The sequence below is a fragment of the Passer montanus genome, unplaced genomic scaffold (genome assembly GCF_014805655.1).
Source record: "Passer montanus isolate IOZ18808 unplaced genomic scaffold, ASM1480565v1 scaffold115, whole genome shotgun sequence".
Taxonomy (NCBI): Eukaryota; Metazoa; Chordata; class Aves; order Passeriformes; family Passeridae; genus Passer; species Passer montanus.
The window spans coordinates 591600-613220 of NW_024358167.1; the positions used below are offsets into that span (position 1 = coordinate 591600).

Genomic DNA, 21621 nt, shown 5'->3' on the forward strand with positions numbered 1-21621 from the left:
AACTTTTTATTCCCCATTTTTGGCTTTAATGTGAACCCTTCCTGCTTTCACCAAGATTTGAAATATGCATGCATGTGTTTGTTACTTAAAAGGTGTAGTTTATAACTGAAGCAATGTACTGCTACTGTAAAGCTGTTCAACTTGTTTTCATAATTTAAGGCATAATTTAAGAAGAAATTTTAAGGAGTTTGTGTTTTCTTAAAATTCCCACAACCGTATGAACAACCAGTGTGTTCTGAGTGTGGTGATAACCTGCATGGTCTCTTGAACCTAGTCTGTAACAGAGGCCTGGAAAATATGCAATTTATAGATGAATTCTTACTGCTACTTGCTAGTGTTTTCTCTCTGAAGTGACAAATTCCCTGTCAGAGGTGGATCTTGGGCTGGCCCATTTGAAGCCCAGATGTTCCTGTTTCTCCACAGGCTGGTGCTCCCAGGAGTTCTACCAGTGCCTCTGTGTTGAGTTCACACAAGTGCAGACTCTCATTGCTCCTCTCTGAATTTATTAGATCACATGATTATATCATGCAATTTGGTAGTGCTGGATGATAGCATTGGGTATATTTTTCTGGTAGAAAAATCTGTTTTCCTCTATTTGGCTGTAAGTTCATGAAAGTGCCATTGTTTTCCTCACCTGTAATTACATGCTTCTTGTCTGTTTTTTGACTTCTTTGCTTTGTGGTCTTCTTTTCCTGCAGTTGGATGGAGAAGCAGCCTGGTTTGTGCATTGCCATGAGTGACCACTGCTTTCCTGTACTTCCCTGGTACTGAAGCCACCAGGATTCAGTGATGGAGGCTTTGCTGGAAGGAATGCACAGAAATGGGCAGGGGAGGTATGTATGCAACTGTACACAGCAGTCATTCCCAATGATTTAGGTATTAGCCTTGCCTCTTACTCAGAATAAATCCTCTGGTGTCAGTGTGCAGTGGCCTTCAGCTGCTGCAGAAGTGAAATTACTGGGGGAGCTGGCTCTGCACTAATCCCTGCTTATAGTCTTAATTGTCAGAAATTTAGTTGTACATCTTCCTGAAACCTGAGCGTCTTTTTGTCTCAGTTGTTGTTGTAAACTATTCTTACTGTCCAACACCAGGAGCAGTAGTAAATAGAGTTGTGAATAAATATTTATTTTGTAACAGCCTTGCAAGGTTAATGAGATGTGACTTTGTTATCTGATTTTACTGAAAACATCTGATTATTTCCTGCTTGTGTTGAAACTGCAGTCCCACTCAGCTCTGAGTGAATCCTTAATGCTCTGTCTGAGGTGAGAGTCTCTAGACTTTTCAATCCCCGAGAGAGACTGTAGTGACAATAACAGAACAAAATGCTTTATGTGTTAAACAACCGTGAAGCAAAAGTCACTGATGCCATTTTCCTAGTCATCCTTGAGAATGTGACACAAATTTATTTGCTACTGTATCTTCTTTAGAGAGCTGGTTGCAGAAATCAAGTTTAGAATTTGCTACATATTAGCAGATGCTGTGAAGGAAATGTTCCTGCTCTGCATAATAGCTGCTAATTTTTGGTTAACTCACAGGACAGGGTGAACTTCAAATGTGACTGATTTTGGCTCCTTTAAGAAGTATTTCTTTTCCTATAGAAAAAGTGCCAAGTAATGAAGTGTGTATATGCCCTGGGGGAACAGAGAAATTTCCATCCCTTAACCTATTGATTTCCATTTCTTTTCAGTTCTTCCCTTTGACAGGCAAATTAAAGGGGTAGAGATCATTATGGAGTTCACCACCCTCTAGGGCTGTGTCTGGCAAACCTTAACATTGTCCCTGTCTTGGCAGCTGGGAAGTTTTAGAGGAGTTACTTGAATTGGCTTCAATAATTACTGCACCAAATTAGAAATCTGGGCATCGCTAGGGAGCTCGTGCTCCCCGATGGATTGCGAGGGTTTGATTCTTCATTATCATGTTGTCATCCAGCCCCCTCTGCTTCAGGCTTTGTCTGCATTTGTGATCAACTTCTGTTTTTGGGAGCTCATAGCTTGGCTGTAAGATTCCTCTGGTGACTGAAACCTGCTATAAAATGCCACTGCCTGGAGAGCAGTTAAGGCAATACAAACTATGAATTAAACACGCTTTGGTTTACTTACATAATGCCTAGTACCCAAGGCAAAAGGCCGAATGCCTAAGTGTCAAGTGGTGTGGTTTGGTGGGCATGGATGGTGTTGGGTAAAAGGTTGGACTTGATGATCTTGGAGGTCTTTTCTGACCTTAATGATTCTGTGATTCTGTTCTTGTGAGCTGATTTGAAGAGAGTTTTGTGTGTGAGCACTGCATGTGCAGAGTTGGTGCCTCGGTGCCAGTCAGTTCTGCTGCCTGTGTTGGTTTGGGACACTGGACGTGTTGGGTGGGACCTGCTTTAACTCCAGGCTCTCTCCCCTCCAGTGGTGGGTTCTTGACCTCCTGTGAGGCCGAGCTGCAGGAGCTGATGAAGCAGATAGACATCATGGTGGCTCACAAGAAATCCGAGTGGGAAGAGCACACACAGGCTTTGGAAGCTTGTCTGAGTGCTCGGGAGCAGGAACTTTCCTCTGCCAAGGCAGCTCTGCAGGAAAAGCAAAAGGAGGTACCTTGGTTTCATACTCTTTTTTGGTTGGAGTCAGCAGTGTGTTTTACCTGTTAGAATCAGGAAATCAGGAATAGACTTTTCAAAGGACCTGTTGGAACAAGGTGTCTGGTTCATAACTCAATCCAAGTCAAGTGATCCGCTCCCCTAGGGTTGGTGGAAGCCCACATATTGAACTGTTAGAGTTATTAGAGAGATCCCAGAGGCACTGGTGCTGGCTACAGCAGTAATGGACAGCCCAGCAACATGCAGTCATTGGTAGAAAAAACCCGTTTCCTGCTATATAGACTACACCAAGAAAACCATTTCCTACTATGAACTACACCAAGATATTGCTGGGAAACTCTCCATGGGCTTTTTTACAGAGCTCTGGTTTTGTGATCTTTAAATGAAAGCCTGAGGGAAGTGCAAAAAAAAAAAAATCTGTATTGGTAGAAAATTATTAGTTAGTGAAGTTTTTGTGAAGGATGTGGACCATAAGGTGCAGTTGAGCCACAGAATTTTCATTTGCAAGAATGATGATTTTTATCATATAGTTTATTATTGTTATTATCAATTATGTTTTCTCAAGACACTTGAAATGTCTCTTACCTCCAAAAGCCAACATGGATTTCAAACTGAACTGTAAAGTATGTTTGAAGTCACTGCTGGAGTATATTCATGCTTTTGGTTTAGTCATATGAATTTTCTGTGGGTTTTCTTTTAATTTTAATTTGTTGGCTTGTGACCACTCAGGTTGTGGCTGGGAAAAAAGATGGGAGGGAAAAAAAAGGGAGAAAAATAAGTCAAAGGAGCAGCTGAATCAGTGTCAGGGAAGTCTCTTCTGTGAGCTTCAAAACCCCTTTTCTTACTTTTTCCTTGCTATTAAGATTCTCTCCTTTCTCTGAGCATAGTAAGATGATGACACGGCAAACTTTTCTCTTGGTAGATAGCTTGACATCGTAATGAGTGTTTGTGATGAATTTATGAAAATGCTGACTAGAAGTAGGCTTTTGGCACAAACCAAATATGTCAACTTTGTCCCCAGGAGTGAAATCCAGAAACTGCCTCAAAACACAAGGCCACAACAGAAACAGTTGTGGCCCCAGCCTGCCAAAGGTTTAGGCACAGCCTCCATCTATTTCATAATGAGGGGCCCCACTGAAATATCTATGTACCTGCTGGCAATAAAGCCTACTTCTGTTGTATTTATTTGCTTTTTATCCCTTTGTTTAGGTTGGCCTGCTGCGTCGCCGGGTTGAAGATGTGGAAAAATCCAAGCAGGACATGGTTAGAGAGTATGAACAGCAGCTGAAGAAATTACAGGAGGATGTGAGTTGCAAAAAGAAGAGTATGGTTTCTAGTTCCCCGTTGATGATGGATCAATTGTGTCATTGTTTTTGTTTCAATGCTGTGGTTTTAAAATTTCCCACTCTGTTAATGTTTGTGCTTACCAAAAAGAGCATTGAGCATAGATAAAGTGACATTTGTATGGCTCAATTGGCCTGTTTTTTGTGATTTGGAGGAGCTTGGTGACAGACAGAGAACTGTTGGAGTAGAAATGTTTTCATATGTTGGACATCTGCAGAAGTTCACCACAAGAATGTCCTGTGTTTGCCCATCCCAGTCACCACAGTGCTGGTTCTGGAGCTGCCACAGATACAGGCAGCAGCAGTTTGCTCTTTCAGCATTTCTGAAATTCAAAAAGGGTGGAGATGTAACTGGCCTGGCTAGTGTGAGATCAGGAAATAACAGTGGTGTGTGGTGTTATCTTTTTGCCTTTGTTAACACTGATGACTTTAGTAGGGATTTTGTACTCTCAAGGAATATTAGTCTTAATACCCTTTATAAAAACCAAGTGTATGTATAAAATGCTGTTTGGCAGTAATATCAGAGCCTCCATCTCAAAGCCTCTTGCTCAGTGCAAGATGATACCTGTCCTGCAGGTGGTATAGCAGCATTCCAGATTTCTGCCTGAACTCCTTGCCTGTCTGCACTTGCCAGCAGCAGGGAGTGAACTGGCATGAGCAGCTCATAGAGCACTGACCTGTTTTCTCTGGAGGGCTGGGCCTAGTTCCTGCTCACTGTAAGCCATAAGTGAAATTAATTTGGTAGTCTGTGCTCTGATGACAGAAGGCATCTTTTCTCATTTAAAAACACCTCACTATTCCATATGACTAACAGTCTTCATTGGCTGGGTGTTCTCACTGGAATTGTGGATAAGCTGCAGAGCAAAGCTGAGGTACATTGGCAGATCACCCTAAATTGCTATGGCTGAAATACAGCCTGTGTGTTGTGGCCTAAATTGCAGTTTGTGGGTATTTTACCTACACAGTATTAATGCTGATGACATTGAGCTCCAATATTCCTCAGTCTTCTGTTCTTAGTACTGTTTGGGGAAATTATTTCTGTCTCTGTTTACCACCATTTCCAGTGCAATTACAGGTACAGTGTCTAACTTACTGAGACTGTTGAAAGAATAAACCTCTTATCTCCTGAAATGTTTGGCAAAAGAAGTTGATATTAACTCTAAGCCTGAACATCTGTCTGTTCCCACTGAACACACTGAAGTACTGAATGCATCAGGTCTTGAATCAGATATTTTTTGCTTCTCATGGTCCTTCTGTTGATTCCTGGGCTTAGCTTTGTCCATCAGTAAAACAACAGTGATGGCTTCTCAAATTGATGTGGCTATTTGGGAGCCTTTTATTTAATAGTTAAGTAGGCAGGAGCTCATTGTATGAAAAATTCTCTGCAAGTTGCAAGTGATTATTTGCACAGAGGGTCATTTAAATGTCAAGAGTTTTTTCCTCATTCCTGCTTCTGATACAACTTCAGCATCCTAGCAGCAGGCGTAGGAGTGATATTTTCTGTTGGCATTCTCCACTCATTGTGAAATACACAGTGTATCTAAGCAGAAAATGACAGATGAAGTGGTGTTGATATTATGGGTAATGGCAATTCTCAAATCTTCCTTCTCCCACTAAGCAGGAGAGTTCCAGTTCCCACCTGAGCTGCACGAGTATATTTTGATCACACAAGATTTACCCATGTGTGGTGTGATGGGTGTGCTCCTGTGGGTGAGCAGATCAGCCACAGGTGCTGCTGGCTCTTCCTGGGGCTGGGAGCCACCTGTAGAGAGGGGGATGCCGTGCTCTTGCTGCATTGTCAGCTGCCTGTAAACCTCCATCTGATCAATATTTCAGTCATGCTTTAATTATGGTAAGAGAGAGCTTTAGTTAAAGCTGCTGATGTCATGACTTCAGTGGCATCTTGCTACTCTCATACAACTCGTGTGTTTTGCAGTGCTGTTGGTATAAAAGACTCATTATCCAAATAGAAGCCTTCACTTGGGAGCTGTGTGGCCTTGATGAGGGCATTGTTTGTGTGAACCACTTTGTGTGTCTTCTTTCAAAGGGCTGTATAATTCTTGCCTTGGGGCCTTGAGCAAAGCTCTCTTTCACTGTATTCTGCAGTTGTCCCGGCTGAGGAGGAGCTATGAGAAGCTGCAGAAGAAAAAAACAAGAAGCAGAGGCGAAGCTAACAAGGGACAAGAGGAGGACAAGTTTGAATTGAGCCGACTGACCAGGAAGCTGGAGGTGTGTGGTGAAAGAGGAAGTGCTGACCAGCTTGTGTGTATTAACTGCCTTACTGGGCTTCAGTGGGGACTGAACAGTCCACTAGGAAGTGGACTGTGAGTCCTGCTTAAGGAGCACTGCCACCCACTCTCCAGGTGCAGCTCTTCTCAACAGCATATGTGATAAAGGCATTTTCGTGTGTTGGGGCCTCTGACTGCACAGCTTAAACCTTAATGCTGTTCTTACCCTTACACTAAATAAAAGGAAGGAGGTGCTGGAAGAGTAACTAATTATGTGAATGGAACGAATTCCAGTGTGGGGAGGTTGTATTCTCACTTCTTTGAGGAGGAGGGAGCTACATGTCAAACTTCTTCTCAAGCCTGTCTCATCTTCTAATCTTTCTGCTCTGCTGAGCTCAACCCCACTCAGTTTTCTCCTCCTGAGAGATGTGGTAACAACACACATCTGACTGATGTAGTGCCCAATTTCTGGAGCAGAGATTAGCAGTTAATTCTGTATTTAATTCTTGTCATCTCGATGATTTCAACAGCAACATATTTTGGAAGCTAAAGCCAGTCTGAATTGTTAAACCCCTGACAGCAAACCCATGAAACCAGCCATGAATGTGTTGGCACTTAACATTTGTGAGCAGCTTTACCTCGGGTGGGGAGGAATGCAGCGAGCACGGTGTGTGAGGGCTCTGCACTGCTGAGCTGCTGCATCAGGTGACTGACTAATGGTTTCCCTGCTGGGGGAAAGGTGTGAGGGTACGGTGGGGAGAGAAGGCAAACGTGGATGTGAGCTGGAGGAGGATGTACTGCTCCAAGCCACCCTGCTGTCCCTGCAGGAGTTCCGTCAGAAATCACTTGACTGGGAGAAGCAGCGCCTGCGGTTCCAGCAGCAGGTGGCATCGCTGGAGGCGCAGCGCCGGGCTCTGGCAGAGCACTCCGAGCTCGTGCAGGTACAATTAACATATGCTGGAAGTTTCTGCTTTGTTTGTGGCAGGGAAGGGGAGGCTAATGAAATCTCTCAGGCTCCCATCCAGTTCAGATTGCCATTGAAGTGACTTTTAATGTTCTGGCGGAATAAGGTTTGCTTGTACGAGTGCTGTATGGAAAAAAGATCTGGAGTCTGTCATCAGAGATTAGATAAACCTTGTGCAGCTCTCCCTGCCATCAGTCTGGTTAGCAGAGAAGAGAGTAGGATGCAGATTTCCCTGGGAGGCAGAGACCAAGGCATATGACACTTGAAAATATGTTACATCATGTTGTCTAGTTGAAAGCTGTGTACCTGCCAGCAGGTAAATACGTACCTTGTGGGTCCAGCTCAGAGACTACTGTTGGAAAACAGTCTTCCCCTACAGCAGAGACTTCCATAAAATACTGAAGCAACAGCAGTTTTCAGCCCCCCACCCCTTTTTTTAGGTTTCTCAAAGGCAAGAAGTAGTGGGGCTGCTGTTCTGCAAAGCTGATGGCTCAGTGAATTAGTGGTGCTGCAGCAGAGCAAGATGAATTGACCTAGAGCACAGCTGTGAAGTCACACAGACACAATCACAGCAGACACTGATAAGAAGCTCTTGCTGGGGACTTTGCCTTAATGGGCTCCTGAGTTGCTCTTGAGTGGAAGCTCCTGCGAGGAGGGAGACTGTGATGACAGGATTGAAGCTGGCTCTGACAGGGGCTTTGTGAGAGGCTGACACCAGGAGAGCTACAAATGCAGAGAGAGTCCTTGAGCAGAAGGTCTTGCTGCTCTGCTGTCTGTGTGTCGTTGATAGCTCAATTGTTTGGGAACAGATGTGTCCTTGGAGCTCAGGCTGGGACACTGGGGCACAGAGGAACTTGTGTGCAGCAGAAAACCAGGAGGCTGGGGAGGTTTTCCCAAAGCAGCATAGGTGCCTTAGGTGCACAGGTACTGTGAGCAGACTGCCTGAATCCTCAATTGCTTTGAAAAGCCCAGCATGGAAGTGCTGAATTTTTTATCTTGGATGTTTCTGTACATTTTACATGCTTAGTTGTCTTTCTAGCACAAGGTCAAGCTGAGATCCATGACCATGGAGTACTTCCCCTCTCCTTTCATCTGGCTTCCCCTCAGCTCTTCCAGAGCAGCTTAGGGAAGCCTGGAATTTTTCCCCAGTACAGACCATCTTCTGGAACACCTGCAGCTTTAAAGTCAGCCTTTCCTAAAAACTTGGAATTCTCTGCTGGCCTGGATGTTGTATGGCTGGAAATAATAAGAGACAGCATAAATGTTTTCTTAATGCAGAAATAAATGTTCAGGCAGTCAGATACTCTGGCTTCTTGAGTGAAGAAAGGCTCTGCTTTAAACTCTCAGCCCTCTTGATTACCTTTTCTGTCATGCCTATTTAAATAATAATAAAAGGCTGTAATCAAAACTATACCATAGCCTTGCAAATGAGCAGTTCTTACAGTTTGTGTAAATCAAGGCATGTGATGATTCTGAAGCTGGCAGGCATTGCTACTCTTTGAAACAGGGAGTATAGGACTGCTCAAATATTTTGTTCCAGCCTTTAAAAATTCAAAGATTTTATACAGTAAGGGACTATATGAAGTGAATGTTCCTAGAAGTTTATGTGAGAGCTGGCTTGTTAAATTTCACCAGCTAGCTGTGTGGAAAGAAATGCTATGAAATAAAGTATTGTGCCTATAAATTATAGAGCAGGTATTGTCTGCTACTCATACGTTCCTTGTAACTTTTTTGTCTGCCATTAAAACACTGAAAAATTCAAAGTGAGCATTTCCCCCAAGCTGCTGGAAACAGGTATTTACTGCAGAGAGCAAAGCAAATTGGCTGTTAAAACTGGTTTGTTTTGGGGCTGTTCGGTGGTTGTGGTTTTGCAATTGTGCACCTAGAGCTGCTTTCTGTCCTGGTGTAGAATTAATGGCCTGTTTGGTTTAGGAACTTTCTTACCTGCAGCCATTAGTCCTGGTCTAGCCTTGGGCTCATGAGCAAAAAGTAGCAGGAGGCTTTATTCTTAGACAAATCATACTCAGGCAGCTGGAGTGATTTGAGATTCTCATTTTCCAGATTCTCTTTGAACTGCTTTTGGAATCAAACGGCCCTCTCCTTTTTCATTTTGTTTTTTACTTATTCTGTTTGCCTTGGGAAGTTTTATCCATCATATAACCCTGGAACAATACTCTCCCTAATTCCCTGGAAGGTATTGTTGAGAATGAGAATGTGGCTCATTACACCAAGAAACCAGTAGCTGTGTTGACTTCAGCTTTGGTACCAGCAGCAAGCACCAGTTCTTGGTAGAGCCTTGGTGTTTTTGCAGTTGAGCTCCAGTGCAGGTGGTTTTTGTTGCAGACCCAGCTGGCCAATCGGAAGCAGGTCCTGGACTCGGTGGAGCTGGCGAGCCGCTCGGAAATCCAGCACTTGAGCAGCAGGCTGGAGAGGGCCAAGGACACCATCTGTGCCAACGAGCTGGAGGTGGAGAGGCTCAGCATGAGGGTGGATGAGCTCAGTGAGGACAATCGCACGATTCTGGAAGATCAGCAGAGAGTTCAAGAGGAATTAAGGCAGTCCAAGAAAATGTTAGAGGTCAGTGGAGGAACTCTTAAGAAATGGGGTCTGAAGTGGTGGGAAGGCTTTTCATCCTGGAGTTTTTGTCTCTTTCTAGAGCCTTTGTGAAGTTCCTGATTGGCATCAAAATTGACTTCGTAGCCATGTGCTGCTCTGCAGTATTTCCAAGGGTCCTAAAAAATCTGATCAACCTCTCATCACATTGCAACAAACTGGTTTGGTCCATCTTGCTGCAATCCTTCCTTCTGCCTCCTGTGCAGGTGCTGCAGGATGAGAAGATGGAGCTGAGAGCCACTTTGCAGTCTCAAGAAGATTTCATTGACAGCTCGAAGCTGCACCAGGAACAGTTACGGAAAGAGCTGGACAGGATGACTGAAACTCTTCACACAAAAGAACTCCTCATCAGGTAGCATCTGTGCCTTGCTGGTACTTTGGCTCTTCAATCCCTGTCCACGTTCCAGGTTCTCTCACTGAGGACAGTAGCAGCATTTTCATGCAGCTGGATCTGTATTGGTTGTATTTAACATAGTGCACTGCAGTTTCTCACAAGCACTGTGCTGCCTTGCAGCATTTTTCAATTTGCATTGCTTTTGGAATTAGCAGATAGTCAGTGAAGAGCATGGAAGGAATCCACTTTCCTCAGCTGGGTTTCTGGAGGCAGTGCAGGGTTTTTGAGAGTGTTTCTCCCAGGTATTTTCAGCCAAGTGCTAGAGATCTTTCAGGGTTTTATAACATGCTTATTAACCTAGGTGAAAGTTCTCATTGATTGGGGCTTGGTGAGGTAGCTGCATCTGTGTCAAAATCATCTTGGCCTTTCCCTTCTGCCCTTGCAATGTGCAGAGGCTGTTGGGTTCTGGTTGCTGTGTTGGTCACCTACCAGTCTCTGGCAGGGAGACCAACATCAAAATAAAATGTAGTCTTTTTCAGTGAGCCTTAACTCAAGCAGGGGCTGTCATCCAGCTGCTGTGTTTGCTTACTCACACTGCACATAGTGGTCACCTGCTGTGTATTTTTCAGAGAACTCCAGGAAAACAGTAGTTACATTTCCTGTACCAGTGAACTCAGACATTTTTCTTTCTGTGCTGATATTGAAGCTGCTGTTCCTGTGCAGGGCCTTGGAGGAGCGCTTGCAAGGGAAGCCCTTGTCCTCTGCTGGGCTGGAGCTGGAGCAGGTGCTGCTGCAGCTGGATGTTGCCCAGAAGAAGGAACAGCACTTGCAGTCAGAGGTGACTCGTCTTGAGAACAGGTAACTCTCTTTTTGCTGCCTCTGCAAGTGCAAGTAGTCTTGGATAATAATACTGCAGCTAATTGTGTTCATTGAGTTAACCGGTGATTTTTGTAGGCTTGCTTTAAATATCAAAGGGCCAAAGAAATCAAGTGCTATTCATTTTGCAGTGTAATAGTGACTGCTTTGCTAATTGGTTGGCTGCCTTTCTCTGCTCATGGTGGGTGTTCTCAGTGTTCCAGCTTGCTTAGGCTCAGCACCTTCACTCATAATAGGCTAAGGAGTCTTTGTTAGGCAGCTGGTTAGAACCAGATCCAGACCTTCCTGTGAAGTGAGGATTATAAACAAATCTTGCCAGAGATTGGGGACTCCCCATCTCTATAGGTGTTCAAGACCAGGCTGGAAGGGGGTTGAGGCAACCTGGTCCAGTTGAAGGTGTTCCTGCCCATGGCAGGGGGTGGAATGGGTTGAGCTTTAGGGTCCCTCCCAACCCAAAGCATTTTGTGACTCTATGATTCCTCTCCAAGTTTGTGGTTTTCAGATTTGTGTTTAAATACAAATTTTGTAATCTTAGTTTGTAAATAAACAGGCAAGAAACAGCTGTTATCTGTTACATGAGCTTCCTGATCTCTTGTGAAATGATTTTGGAAAACAAACCCAAAGGGTTGGTAAGGAACTTGTAGGCTGAGTTCAGTTTCTGTTGTAATGGACATAAAGGACTGCCTGGAAGATCAAAGTTTCTCTGACCATTTCCTCCTCCTTGGGTTATTCTAATCTATACTTTTGCATTTGGCACGCAGCCTGGTGTCTTCAAATGCCAGGTGTGTGCAGCTGAGCGAGGAGCTGGGTGAGAATATCAAAGAGCTGCAGTCCCTGGAAGAAGACCAGACTGAGTCAAGGGCAGAGATTAAAAAGGTAATGTGGCTTTGTTCCTGGGGAGTGGGATGGCACTGGTGGAGTGAGCTGATCCCTGAGTGCCAGTGCCTCAGCAGTGGCACCAGGGCAGGGCTGCTGTGCAGGCAGGGATCTGCTGGAGGTCAGGAGCACACCTGGCACAGGAAGGGTTGAGAGGACACCTGTTTGCAGGTGTCTGAACCTGGCTTTGTGAGTATCTCCTGGGCCTCCCCCAGAACTTCTCTACACTGTGGAGAGACTTAAATTACTGCTGGAGGGGCAAATATGCAAAGAAATTAAGGTCTGGAATCCTGAGTTTAAGCCTAATACAGGCTCCCAATAGGATGAAGAGCAGAGAAGGAGTGAGTTTGCTGTAGTATGTCCTGTCACACTTGAGGCAGGACTTAAATGTGTCCTTGTGTGAATAAGGGAGTGTGTTTCAGGCTGGATAGCTGGACATGAGGGCAGGGGCTGGGAGGAATGGAGCAGCTCACCTGCCACGAGTGGCTCACCCCAGAGCTCTGAGCACCCAAGGTGGGCAAGCCCTCCCTAACTTGGCTCTTCATAATGGTCTGCATCAGCTTGTGTGAGAGCTTTCACTGGAGCCTGGAAGAGTGGAAGCCTCATTGAACCTGAGTGAAAAACCTCACTTGTGTGGAAATCTTTCATCCTTTGTTCTGAACATACAGAGGTGCAGATCTTGCCAGAGATGTGTGCTTGGTTACACATCCAAACAGCCACACAGTAAATGAATCTCCCACAGGCTGCTGGGGAGGAGGGAGAGATTTATGAAGGCTGTTTCTGTTTTATATACTTGGGAGGCATTGAGGTGACATGGAGATAAATCACCGTGTGAACAGTATTTACATGGGTAGGCAGAGATCATCTGGTTCAATTTTCTAAAATGCTTGTAATTCTCAGAAAAATCCTGTGTGTTTGGGTGGTTAATATTTCTGACTAATGGAATGGAGTCCTGGGGAAGGAATTATGCTGCTGTTGGTCTGTCCTGCCACTGAATAAATATGCAGTGTGCCTACCAGTATATGGTATGTGGTGCAGGTCTGCCACCTCTAAAAGCACTGAATAAACCAAGATAAGGTATGGAAAAAGATGACCAAAAGGATGGAGTGGTTTTTATACAAGCAACAGCTGAATGAAATAGGATTTAGCAAACTGGAAAAGAGATAAATGAGATTGAATGGACTGAAAATAAAATCATGCCTGTCATGTGAAAAGTAAATAGGGAATGATTACCCTCTCATAATGCAGGGCCCTAGTGGTCATCACACAGAGTTATAAAAACAAAGAGATGTATTTTTACCCTGTGCATAGCTGGCTGGTGGAAGTTTGCCATGAGAAGCTTTAGTTGCTATGAGCTAACATTGATTCAACTCTAATATCGATTCAAAAGACTTAGGGCAAATTAATTCCTGGAAGAAAAATCCAGCTCGAGCTATTTAAAGCTACCATCTTTAAATGGTATCTTCAAATACCTCAGGAAGGCAGAGTGGCAAATTGCAGGGTTATATTTTCCAAGAGCTATTGTGCTTCCCCAGTCATGGTAAACCTTTGGCTCTCTGGTTTTGGCTACAGAGGTTGAATGATGAGCTGGAGAGGCTGTTTGTTTGATAAATTGTGGGTTTTCTCATGGCATGAAACTTCTTTCCAGCTGACAGTGTGTGGTGTGGGAAGGGATTGGGGTGAGGTGGCTTTCAATCAGAAGGGACAAGCACGTGCAGTGGTTTTGTTACATAGAGCTTTTTGTTTTCCAGGACTGAGATTTCACATTCCCATGTGCAATACTGCAATACTTTTGCATTTTTAGCTGAAACATGTTTTAAAAGCTCGTGGGTGATGTGTGTATGTCTTCCTCCAGCTGAAAGACCAGCTCTCTCAGGCTGAACAAACGCACAGCAGTGAGCTAGCGGGGATGAAAAGGGAGAGCTGCAGGCTGACACAGGAGCTGCAGCAGCGGGACATCACCATTGCATCGGCGAGCGGCTCCACCTCAAACCTGGAGCAGCAGCTCAGAACAGAGATTGAAAGAGCAGAGAGGAAAGCAGTGGAGCACAGGGTAAAAAAGGCACAAGAATCTTATGCTGTTTGTTTAAGGGATCTGAAGGCTTGGAGCACCATCCTGGTTTTTAGCTACATTAGTAGTTTCTTTCTCTCTTTAGCCTCTGTGCAAAAGCTGAGGGTGTCGTGGGCATGCATTGTGTTCTTTTCTCTGAGCTTGTTGTTTGTCTCCTCAGGTAATTCTGGTCCAGCTGGAAACCTTGAGGCTGGAAAACCGTCATCTCTCAGACATTCTGGAAAAAACAGAGTGTGGTAAGCTGAAGGTATGAAGGTATTGAGGGCCAGGAGCTGGGAAGGGGCTAGCCTTGTGTACCTGCCTGGGAATAGTCAGAGTCTTTGCCCAGCCCTCTCAAAATGGGGGACAGAGCTCAGTGAACTTAAAACCCAAGCAAAAGAGGCAATTTGAAAGGAAATAAGGTGCAGAAATACCAAGTATTTGTTCAGTCAGAGAGTGGAGAAGAGAACTGCAGAAGCAGCCATACTTTCTGTGTCTTCTCCATGGGCTTTGCCTCACTTTTTTAATACATTTCATTACACTTCCATTTTAAGCCAGCTTACCTCAAACCTTTGATTCTCAACCTGTGATGTCCTGTAACTGCTGTAACTGCTCTGGCCCTTGAAATGCTTGGGGTGAGAGCGTGTTCTCCCCTGGTGAGGAGCCATTCAGCAGGGCTCTCCTTTGCTCTCCATGAGCGGGATGCAGACTGGGAATATGGGCTGGATGTGTTGGGGCAGTGTTCTTGGAAAGGGCCCCGTGGTGGGCTCCTGCACCTGAACAAAACCTCCAAAACCCTTGAGGCAGAGGGGAGAAGAGGAGCCTGCATGGTAGAGGTGCAGCCTTGGCAGAAATAACGAGTTGACTCATTTTGTGAAGGAAAAAGTGGCTGGTTTGCAAGTTCTGTCTCATCTTAAGCAGAATGGCTGCTTCCCAGGGGGCAAGGGCTGGATGCAGACAGCTGAGAGCCTCATGTATGTATGTGTTATCCTGTTAGATCTGTGGGAAGGAAATACTCAGCTCTTAGTATTAGTTTGGGATGATTGTCAAATGTGCAGAGTTACTGGGAAAGTGCTGAACAGAAGCTTGTGGCTGGTGAGATGGATTAAAAACACAGCTTTCTAGAGGGCTGGTTTGAAACTGAAATAACCTAAGGCCCATTACTTTCTGTTTGAAAAATGCCTGGTGGATTTTGCCTGTGTGGTAGCAGTGTGCAAAGCAAGACATCTTCCTTAAAAAAAAGCCCCACAGCGCCAAGGAACAGGAGCTGGATTTTGGCCTGGCAGTCCTAATGCACATTTGGAAAGACCTTAGATACAGAGCTAACGAGAACGAATTAAGCATCTGAGTTTAATAGAATTGGCAAAAAGCAAGTGGGAATGTCACTGGAGTAGAAGCAGTGGAAATTATACCCACTTGGCCTAGTAAAAAGAAGATGATGGGAAGAAGCAAGTTGTTCAGAGTTTCACAAAGGCCAGAGGCAGGTACATCTGAACTATCCTAGGTCCATGTTTTCCTGTTTTAAAACAAATCCAGTGGTGAGAGAGACTGATCATCCCAGGCAGATCAGCAGATCAGCACAGTGAGTCTGGATGCAAGCCCAATAAGGCAATATATATAATTAATTTTCTCCTAGGGAAGTCTTGAAGGTTTTGCCAGTCAAAATGAGGTTAGGGGATATGCCTTAAGGAATCTCTTGCTGGCCTTTGCTCTGGATGTGACTGTGGTGTCTTGCAAACCAGAACTTCTGACTTCTGCCCTTCTTTGCCTGTTAGGGTGACCATGGCATCCTGAGAGCACTCAGGGAGGACTACACTGCTGAGCTGCAGAAATTAATATCTGAGAACCAGCAGCTGAGGAAGGACCTCGCAGAGACCAGGGCGAAACTGGGAGTCACTGCACAGGTGGGCCCAGGTGAACCTGAGGGCATGGCTCAGCAGGGCCAGGACAAAGAGCCCAGGGATGTACAGCACAGGTGAGTGACCCCAGGGATGCTGCTTCCTCAGGGTGAAGGAGAGCAGGGATGTGTGGGGTGTAATGGCATGCTGGGTGTCTCCAGTGCATCGTGCGTCTGGGAGAACACAAGGACTATTTGGGAATCTGCCTGTGTGCCTTAAGCAGTGCAGTGGCTTTGAGTCCCAGCTGGTCTGTGTTCTGCAGAGCCAGCAGTTTGTCTTTTGTCTGCCTTTGCCTCTCTCTGGAGCAGCAGTCTGTGCTGTTTTGGTGACAGGATTAGACGTGGCCCAGGCAGCTGTGTTCCTTTCTGTTGCTGTGCTAGGATGTGCAGGCTGTGGTTTTTGGTATCTACAGCAGCAGAAGAGAGAGAATTCCACAGGGACTGAATGTGTGTCTGGAAGTGCTATGGAAACAAGTTTGGACTGCCAGGGCTGTTAGTAACATCTATGTTAATTGTTGCCTCTGTGTGAGTTTTTGCTGGAGTTGAGCTGCTAAGAGACAAACTCTGTTCTATGCTCAAACCTGCCTTCCAGGACAGCTCAGGAAGCACAGCACGAGCAGGATGAGCACACAGGGAGGACTCCTCTCCAGCCTGACAGGACTGCTCAGCATCATCACAGCGACTCCCAAAGTTGTGGGGCTGCTGAAACAGGAGCTGTGGCCCCTGAGATGGGTGAGCCACCCTCCCAGAGCAGCAGCAAGAACTGCAAGGAGTCACGTGCCTGGCCGGGAGCGGAGTCTGTGCTTCATGTGGTGCCTGAAAACAAAGATTTTGCAGATGAAGCGTCTAAGCAGCCTGCCTTAAATCATCACAGAGAATCTATGGTTTTGGTAAGCAGTTGTACAGGAGCTAGTTGCTGCTTAACAGCTGAAAATAGAGCTGGGTTCTTACCTGGCAAAAGGAGACAGGCATTTGAATGCATGACCTAACTGCATGTTGTGTGTGATTCTCTAAGTAAATCAAATATTAAACAGGGAAGGAAAGCCACTGCTGGATGGTTGAGACTTGGCCAGGAGCATCCATATGGTGGCTCTTCAGAACTCCTTGGAGAAGAGCTTTGTGTTTGTGTGCTTGCTAAGTTAATTCCAGGAGCTCATGGTGCTGTACCTCACTGTGTACCAGGACCTGCTCGTGTCGCCTCAGAATTCTGCTTCAGCTTTTGGCTTGGGTGTGTGGCAGAGGCTGAGTGGATGTGGAGTGCTGAGTATGTTGGTATTTCACAGTCTCTGGGTGACTGGTTGCTGCACATCTGTAAAGCACAGGGTGAGTTTTACCCCTTTTCAAACAGGCTGCAGCAGTCAGCACACTGAACTTAAAGCTGCTTATGCTTGCAGATGACAAAGCCTAAAATCCCTGCTTCACTGCACAAGGGGAGCCTGCTCTTTTTCCCAGTTGCTGATCATACTTTTTTCATCAGGAGCAGTGTTAGCACTTTCTCTGTCCTACCTCAGCTCAGTTGCTGAAGCACTTGACCAAGATAAAGAAAATTTGCACTGAATCACTTCTTCCTGTCATGTTTAGGGAGGGGAGAATGCTGAGCACTAGTCCTTGCTCCAGATGTGTTGCTCCAGCAGTGTTTAGAGCAGTTTCTCCTCTGTTTTTGTGTTGGTAGCAGTGACAACTATTAAAATACTAGCCATCTTTTTGTAGGAGTCCAGAGAAGAGGCTCAAAGGCTAAGGCACAGATAAATGGAGGCTTGTCAGGTCTTGATCAAGTTTACTACCAAGAAAAGGTCTTGATTTTTCAAGACTAAAGTAGCTTGTGCACATACCCAGAAAACAGTGTTGGGAGCTTAGGGAACTGCAGTAATGTAAATGGAAATTCTTCAGGTTGCAAGATTGGACCCAAAGTGTGAAATGTTCCACTTCAGGGTCTGAGAAGCTCTAGGGCTTGATGTTTAATAGAAGAGAATGGGCTGCTTTTTATTCTGAGAGGTAGAAATAAGGTTTCTAAGGAAATGCAGATATTTCTCCTGGTGTTGACTGAGTCAGGCTCCAGTGTCTTTAAATCCTTTGGCAGTAAGAGAGGAGAACTTCCAAGTTTTGGCAGTAGTGGGGTGGGAGAGATTTGCTTGTTGTCTGTAGCCTTTTCTGTTTCCCTTTGTTCCTGGCTGTTGACAAGACCTAAAAACCACGAGACTCCAGGATTTGGAAATAACCAGTTCTTATCTCTTGCCAAGACACTGAGACAACTTGTCTGTAATGGAAAGCAGCCCCTCAGTAACCTTAATATTTCACGTGCCAGCCCCTGTGCACGAGGCTTCTCTTCATCAACTTGTACATTAAGCCTGGTTTACAGTGTTGTTTTTGTAAGTTAATAACTTGTGGGTAAGTGATGTGAGGAGCAGGAATAGTTGTTGACTGTAAAGGAAAGAATCTGGAGTACTTTGTTGACCATTGCTGGCTGGACTGAAGTGCTGTTCTGTGAGCAGCAATGGGAATTTGGCCTGTACTTGCCTGTGGGATTGTACCAGGAGCCTGTTACTTTGGGGAAGAAGAGGAGGTATAGGAAAGAAAGCAGAGATATTCCCAGTGGGGAATTTGTGGTAAAAACCCAGTCTGGCAGTGCTTTCCCTTCCATGGACCCAAACTCTGAGGTGCTCCCACCCACTGGGATTTTTATGGAGAGAAGAAGCAGGATGTAGACCTTGAGTTGCACCAACACCCAGGGCAAACTCCTTGGTATTCTGTAGTGACCTTCTCTAGCCTTGATTTTTTGGTAGTGTTGGCTTTGTGCAGGAGTCACTGCTGGCTGTTGGAAGGGACAAGACCTGCAATACAGGTGTGAGACCTGAGAGCTTAGTCTGCCCACTGAGATGGAAATGAGCCCTCTAGGAGCAGGTTCAGTGGCGTGGTTTGCACATCAGAGGTGTTTCTGGCCAAAACTTGGAATGAAGGAATGCCTGATAATCCCTTTGTTTCCTTTAGTGCCCCTTGCCTACAGCTTCTGTGGGATCCATTGCTGCACGATACCTGGAAGATGAAGAAGTGAGATCCCAGCACATCCTGGAGTGCCTAAATGCTCACATTGAGGAGCTGAAAACAGAGAGTGCAAAGATAGTGAGACGCTTTGAACACCAGGAGTGATGTTCCTTGTGGAATTGGAATGCTGGTTTCCTTATGTGCTTCCAAACTGTGACTGGGAAGGTGCCTCTATCCAGCTGGGATTGGAGCTTGAGTGAGAGGCCATGTGTCCCACTTGGAGCTGGATCGGCAGGGTGGGAGTTGAGGAAAAGGAGCTCCTGTCTCCATGCTTGCTCTGATGGGGGGTGTTACACCACAAGCATTTTAGTCAGCTTGCCATAGGCATTGCCAGAGACCTGCATCTCAGCTATGTGCTCACTCACAAAGTTGATGGTGTTTTTTAAAAGCAAACCATTTGCCAGTTTTTATGTATTTAAAGTATATTTTATACGTGTAACAGCATTGAAATAAATCAGAATGGCCAACACCTCTTTTCTTGTTTCTACAAATACACAAAGTGATTCTTGTGGCTTATATTCCCTTCTCTTCAGGAACTTGGATCAACACCTTTTCCATCACAGCATAGCTGTGTTCTTCAAGGAACAGGGAATAAAATTCCTCTTTCCTTTAGGGTATCTGTATTTCTTTCCAGTTAATTTGCCCTTAAGTGGAATTTCTTAATATTTCCTGGTTCTTGTAGCTTCTGCCTGTTCCAATTTGTGTAGTATCTGGTGTCTTTATCTTGCTGTACAAGGTGCTTGAAGCACTGCAGAATAGCTGAGGCATGAGTTGCTGAATTCTGGATGTGGCTCTTGGAAAAGAGAAATAGGAATGAGAAATGACACTAGATGGGATCACCTCAAGCAGGTGAGGTTCATCCACATGTCATTGCAGCTGCCATGTGAGCTGGTGCCAGCCTGGGTTGAATCTGGACAATCCAGTGGAACTGCTGCATCAAAATACATCTGTGACCTCTTTTGGGGAAAATATTCAGTCTTTCCTTGAGGAAAGTAAGTTGTTAATGAGTGCACAAGACTTATTTCCTATGGACTTGTTTTCTTTTGAGGTCTCTGCAGTTCTCCTGTGGCTGAGTCTTTATGGTCTTTGTGCAGGCAAGCCTTGGAATGTGAATATTCCATGCCCATAAGTTTCCTGTTCCTTTCCATCAGCTTCACCTTGTGTTAGAGCAGTTTAGTGCTGTCAAGGAACAGGAATTCAAAAGCACCATATGTACACAGAGCCCAGCCACTGTGTCAGACAGGTGAGTTCAGCCAGGGAGGTGCCTGGCTGCAGACTGGGGCTGCACTTGGGCATCTCTGCATCCCAGAGTTTAGAAATGTTCCAATCCAAAAGTGATTGTGTTTTAAGTTTCTTGTGGAGTTCCTTCAAGAGGATAAAACCTTCAAATCCTTTCTGGATTCTCATTGTGCAGCCTTGGTAATGACTGTGGTCAGCCAGCAGTGGCCTTGGATCCTCTGCAGAGCTGTCCATGGGTGTTTTTGGAACATCCTCCCTGTCTGTCCAGATCTCAAGTAAGGAATTGTTGGGCATGGGGCATTTTGATAAAATCTGAACAGCAGAATGCACCAAACTGTTTCCTCTTTGCAGATAAACCTATAGATGCACTGAGTGTGTGATATGCCAGAACCCTTAGGGATCCCTCACAGCCTTCAGTGAGACCACCAATGTCATTTTTAAATGATACCTTGCAAGTAGTATTGTATTTCCTGATGATTTGTCAAACTAGTTACTGGGTGTTGCATCATGCTGTTGGTGTTTTCAGCATTCAGGAGACATTTTGCCTTGTTTCTGATGTGCTCTTCCATATCCCTTCAGAGATATTTGGCAGTTCATGTTGGCAGAAGGGAAGAGCAAGACTGAAGATGATCCATTTGCTTAATTAGCAGCTATAATCCTACAGTTTTATCAATTTCTAATACCTGTAGTAAGCAGCTTCATTCGGGGAAAATTCATTCACCAGCTTCATTCATCTAAAAATTTGAACTAATGTAATCTAAAGTAGCATCTGCAGCAGGGGAACTGCTGAATTACTTGCCTGTGTTGGTGTGTGTGTGCTTTGTCTTTCCCCCTTACTCTCATTGCAGATGCCCTGAGAGAACTGAGAAATCTGTTCCAGAACTGTTCTCCTGGTGTTGGAGCCTTGGCTGCACTGAAGAATGTGCATTTTTTATGAGGAGGAGGAGAAGGAGCTGTGTTTATCCTGGAAGGGAGATGTCACAGCAAGTGCAGACTTCTGAGGTGCTTTTATCTGGGGCTGCAGGGTTTCTCAGCAATTCTCTGCCTTTGCAGTGTCAAACCTCCATTGGAATAATCACCTGGCCCTGGAAACTTTATAATTAATGAAGCTGAAGAGGGGGTTTTTGGCTTTGAACTTATGCCTTCAATAGCATTAAGAATTTCTTGCACACTCGCAAGGCAGAGCCAGTGTTTGTTTTCTGATTGAGACAAAAGTGTGGAAGTGTATTTGCAGCACTTCCTTTTGTACATCTGTAGGGTGGGAAGCTGTGCAGGCTTCATCTGTCTTTAGTGTGTTACAGTTTTCTGCTGTGGCTGTGACAATGCTTGGGGGTCACTCTTTACTTTGAGGGCTTAAAGAATCTGGGACTCTGTAGATGTGTGGAATTGCAGGTGCCTGCAGACTTGGGTTGCAGGAACAGGGAATTCTCCCCAAGGTTGTGCTCAGTAGGGGGAAATAAACTGTCCTCTCTGCTCTCCGGGGGTCAGTTTTTGTTCCCCCTGCCATCTTGAGACAGAAATAGAGCTTAGAAAGAGGGCTTGTGGAAGTGAGACAAGGAGCAGGGACTGTGTTCATAG

General features: G+C 45.1%; 1 protein-coding gene across 9 annotated transcripts in view; it reads left to right on the forward strand.

Annotated features, from left to right (window-relative positions):
* The window catches only part of CEP63 (centrosomal protein 63), a 21380-nt gene extending 2107 nt beyond the window's left edge, over positions 1 to 19273 (forward strand). For 8 of the 9 annotated variants that reach the window (XM_039696924.1, XM_039696916.1, XM_039696917.1 and 5 more), the window contains exons 2-15: positions 699 to 833; positions 2395 to 2575; positions 3791 to 3886; positions 6031 to 6153; positions 6980 to 7093; positions 9460 to 9693; positions 9936 to 10081; positions 10787 to 10921; positions 11701 to 11815; positions 13671 to 13868; positions 14047 to 14133; positions 15641 to 15840; positions 16355 to 16652; positions 18751 to 19273. In XM_039696924.1, coding sequence (XP_039552858.1) covers positions 790 to 833; positions 2395 to 2575; positions 3791 to 3886; positions 6031 to 6153; positions 6980 to 7093; positions 9460 to 9693; positions 9936 to 10081; positions 10787 to 10921; positions 11701 to 11815; positions 13671 to 13868; positions 14047 to 14133; positions 15641 to 15840; positions 16355 to 16652; positions 18751 to 18909 — 2130 coding nt within the window. In that variant the 5' untranslated portion in view covers positions 699 to 789 and the 3' untranslated portion in view covers positions 18910 to 19273. The remainder of the gene's footprint in view (positions 1 to 698; positions 834 to 2394; positions 2576 to 3790; positions 3887 to 6030; positions 6154 to 6979; positions 7094 to 9459; positions 9694 to 9935; positions 10082 to 10786; positions 10922 to 11700; positions 11816 to 13670; positions 13869 to 14046; positions 14134 to 15640; positions 15841 to 16354; positions 16653 to 18750) is intronic. The other variant, XM_039696925.1, reaches the window with a different exon arrangement.
* The last annotated feature ends 2348 nt before the right edge of the window (positions 19274 to 21621 follow it).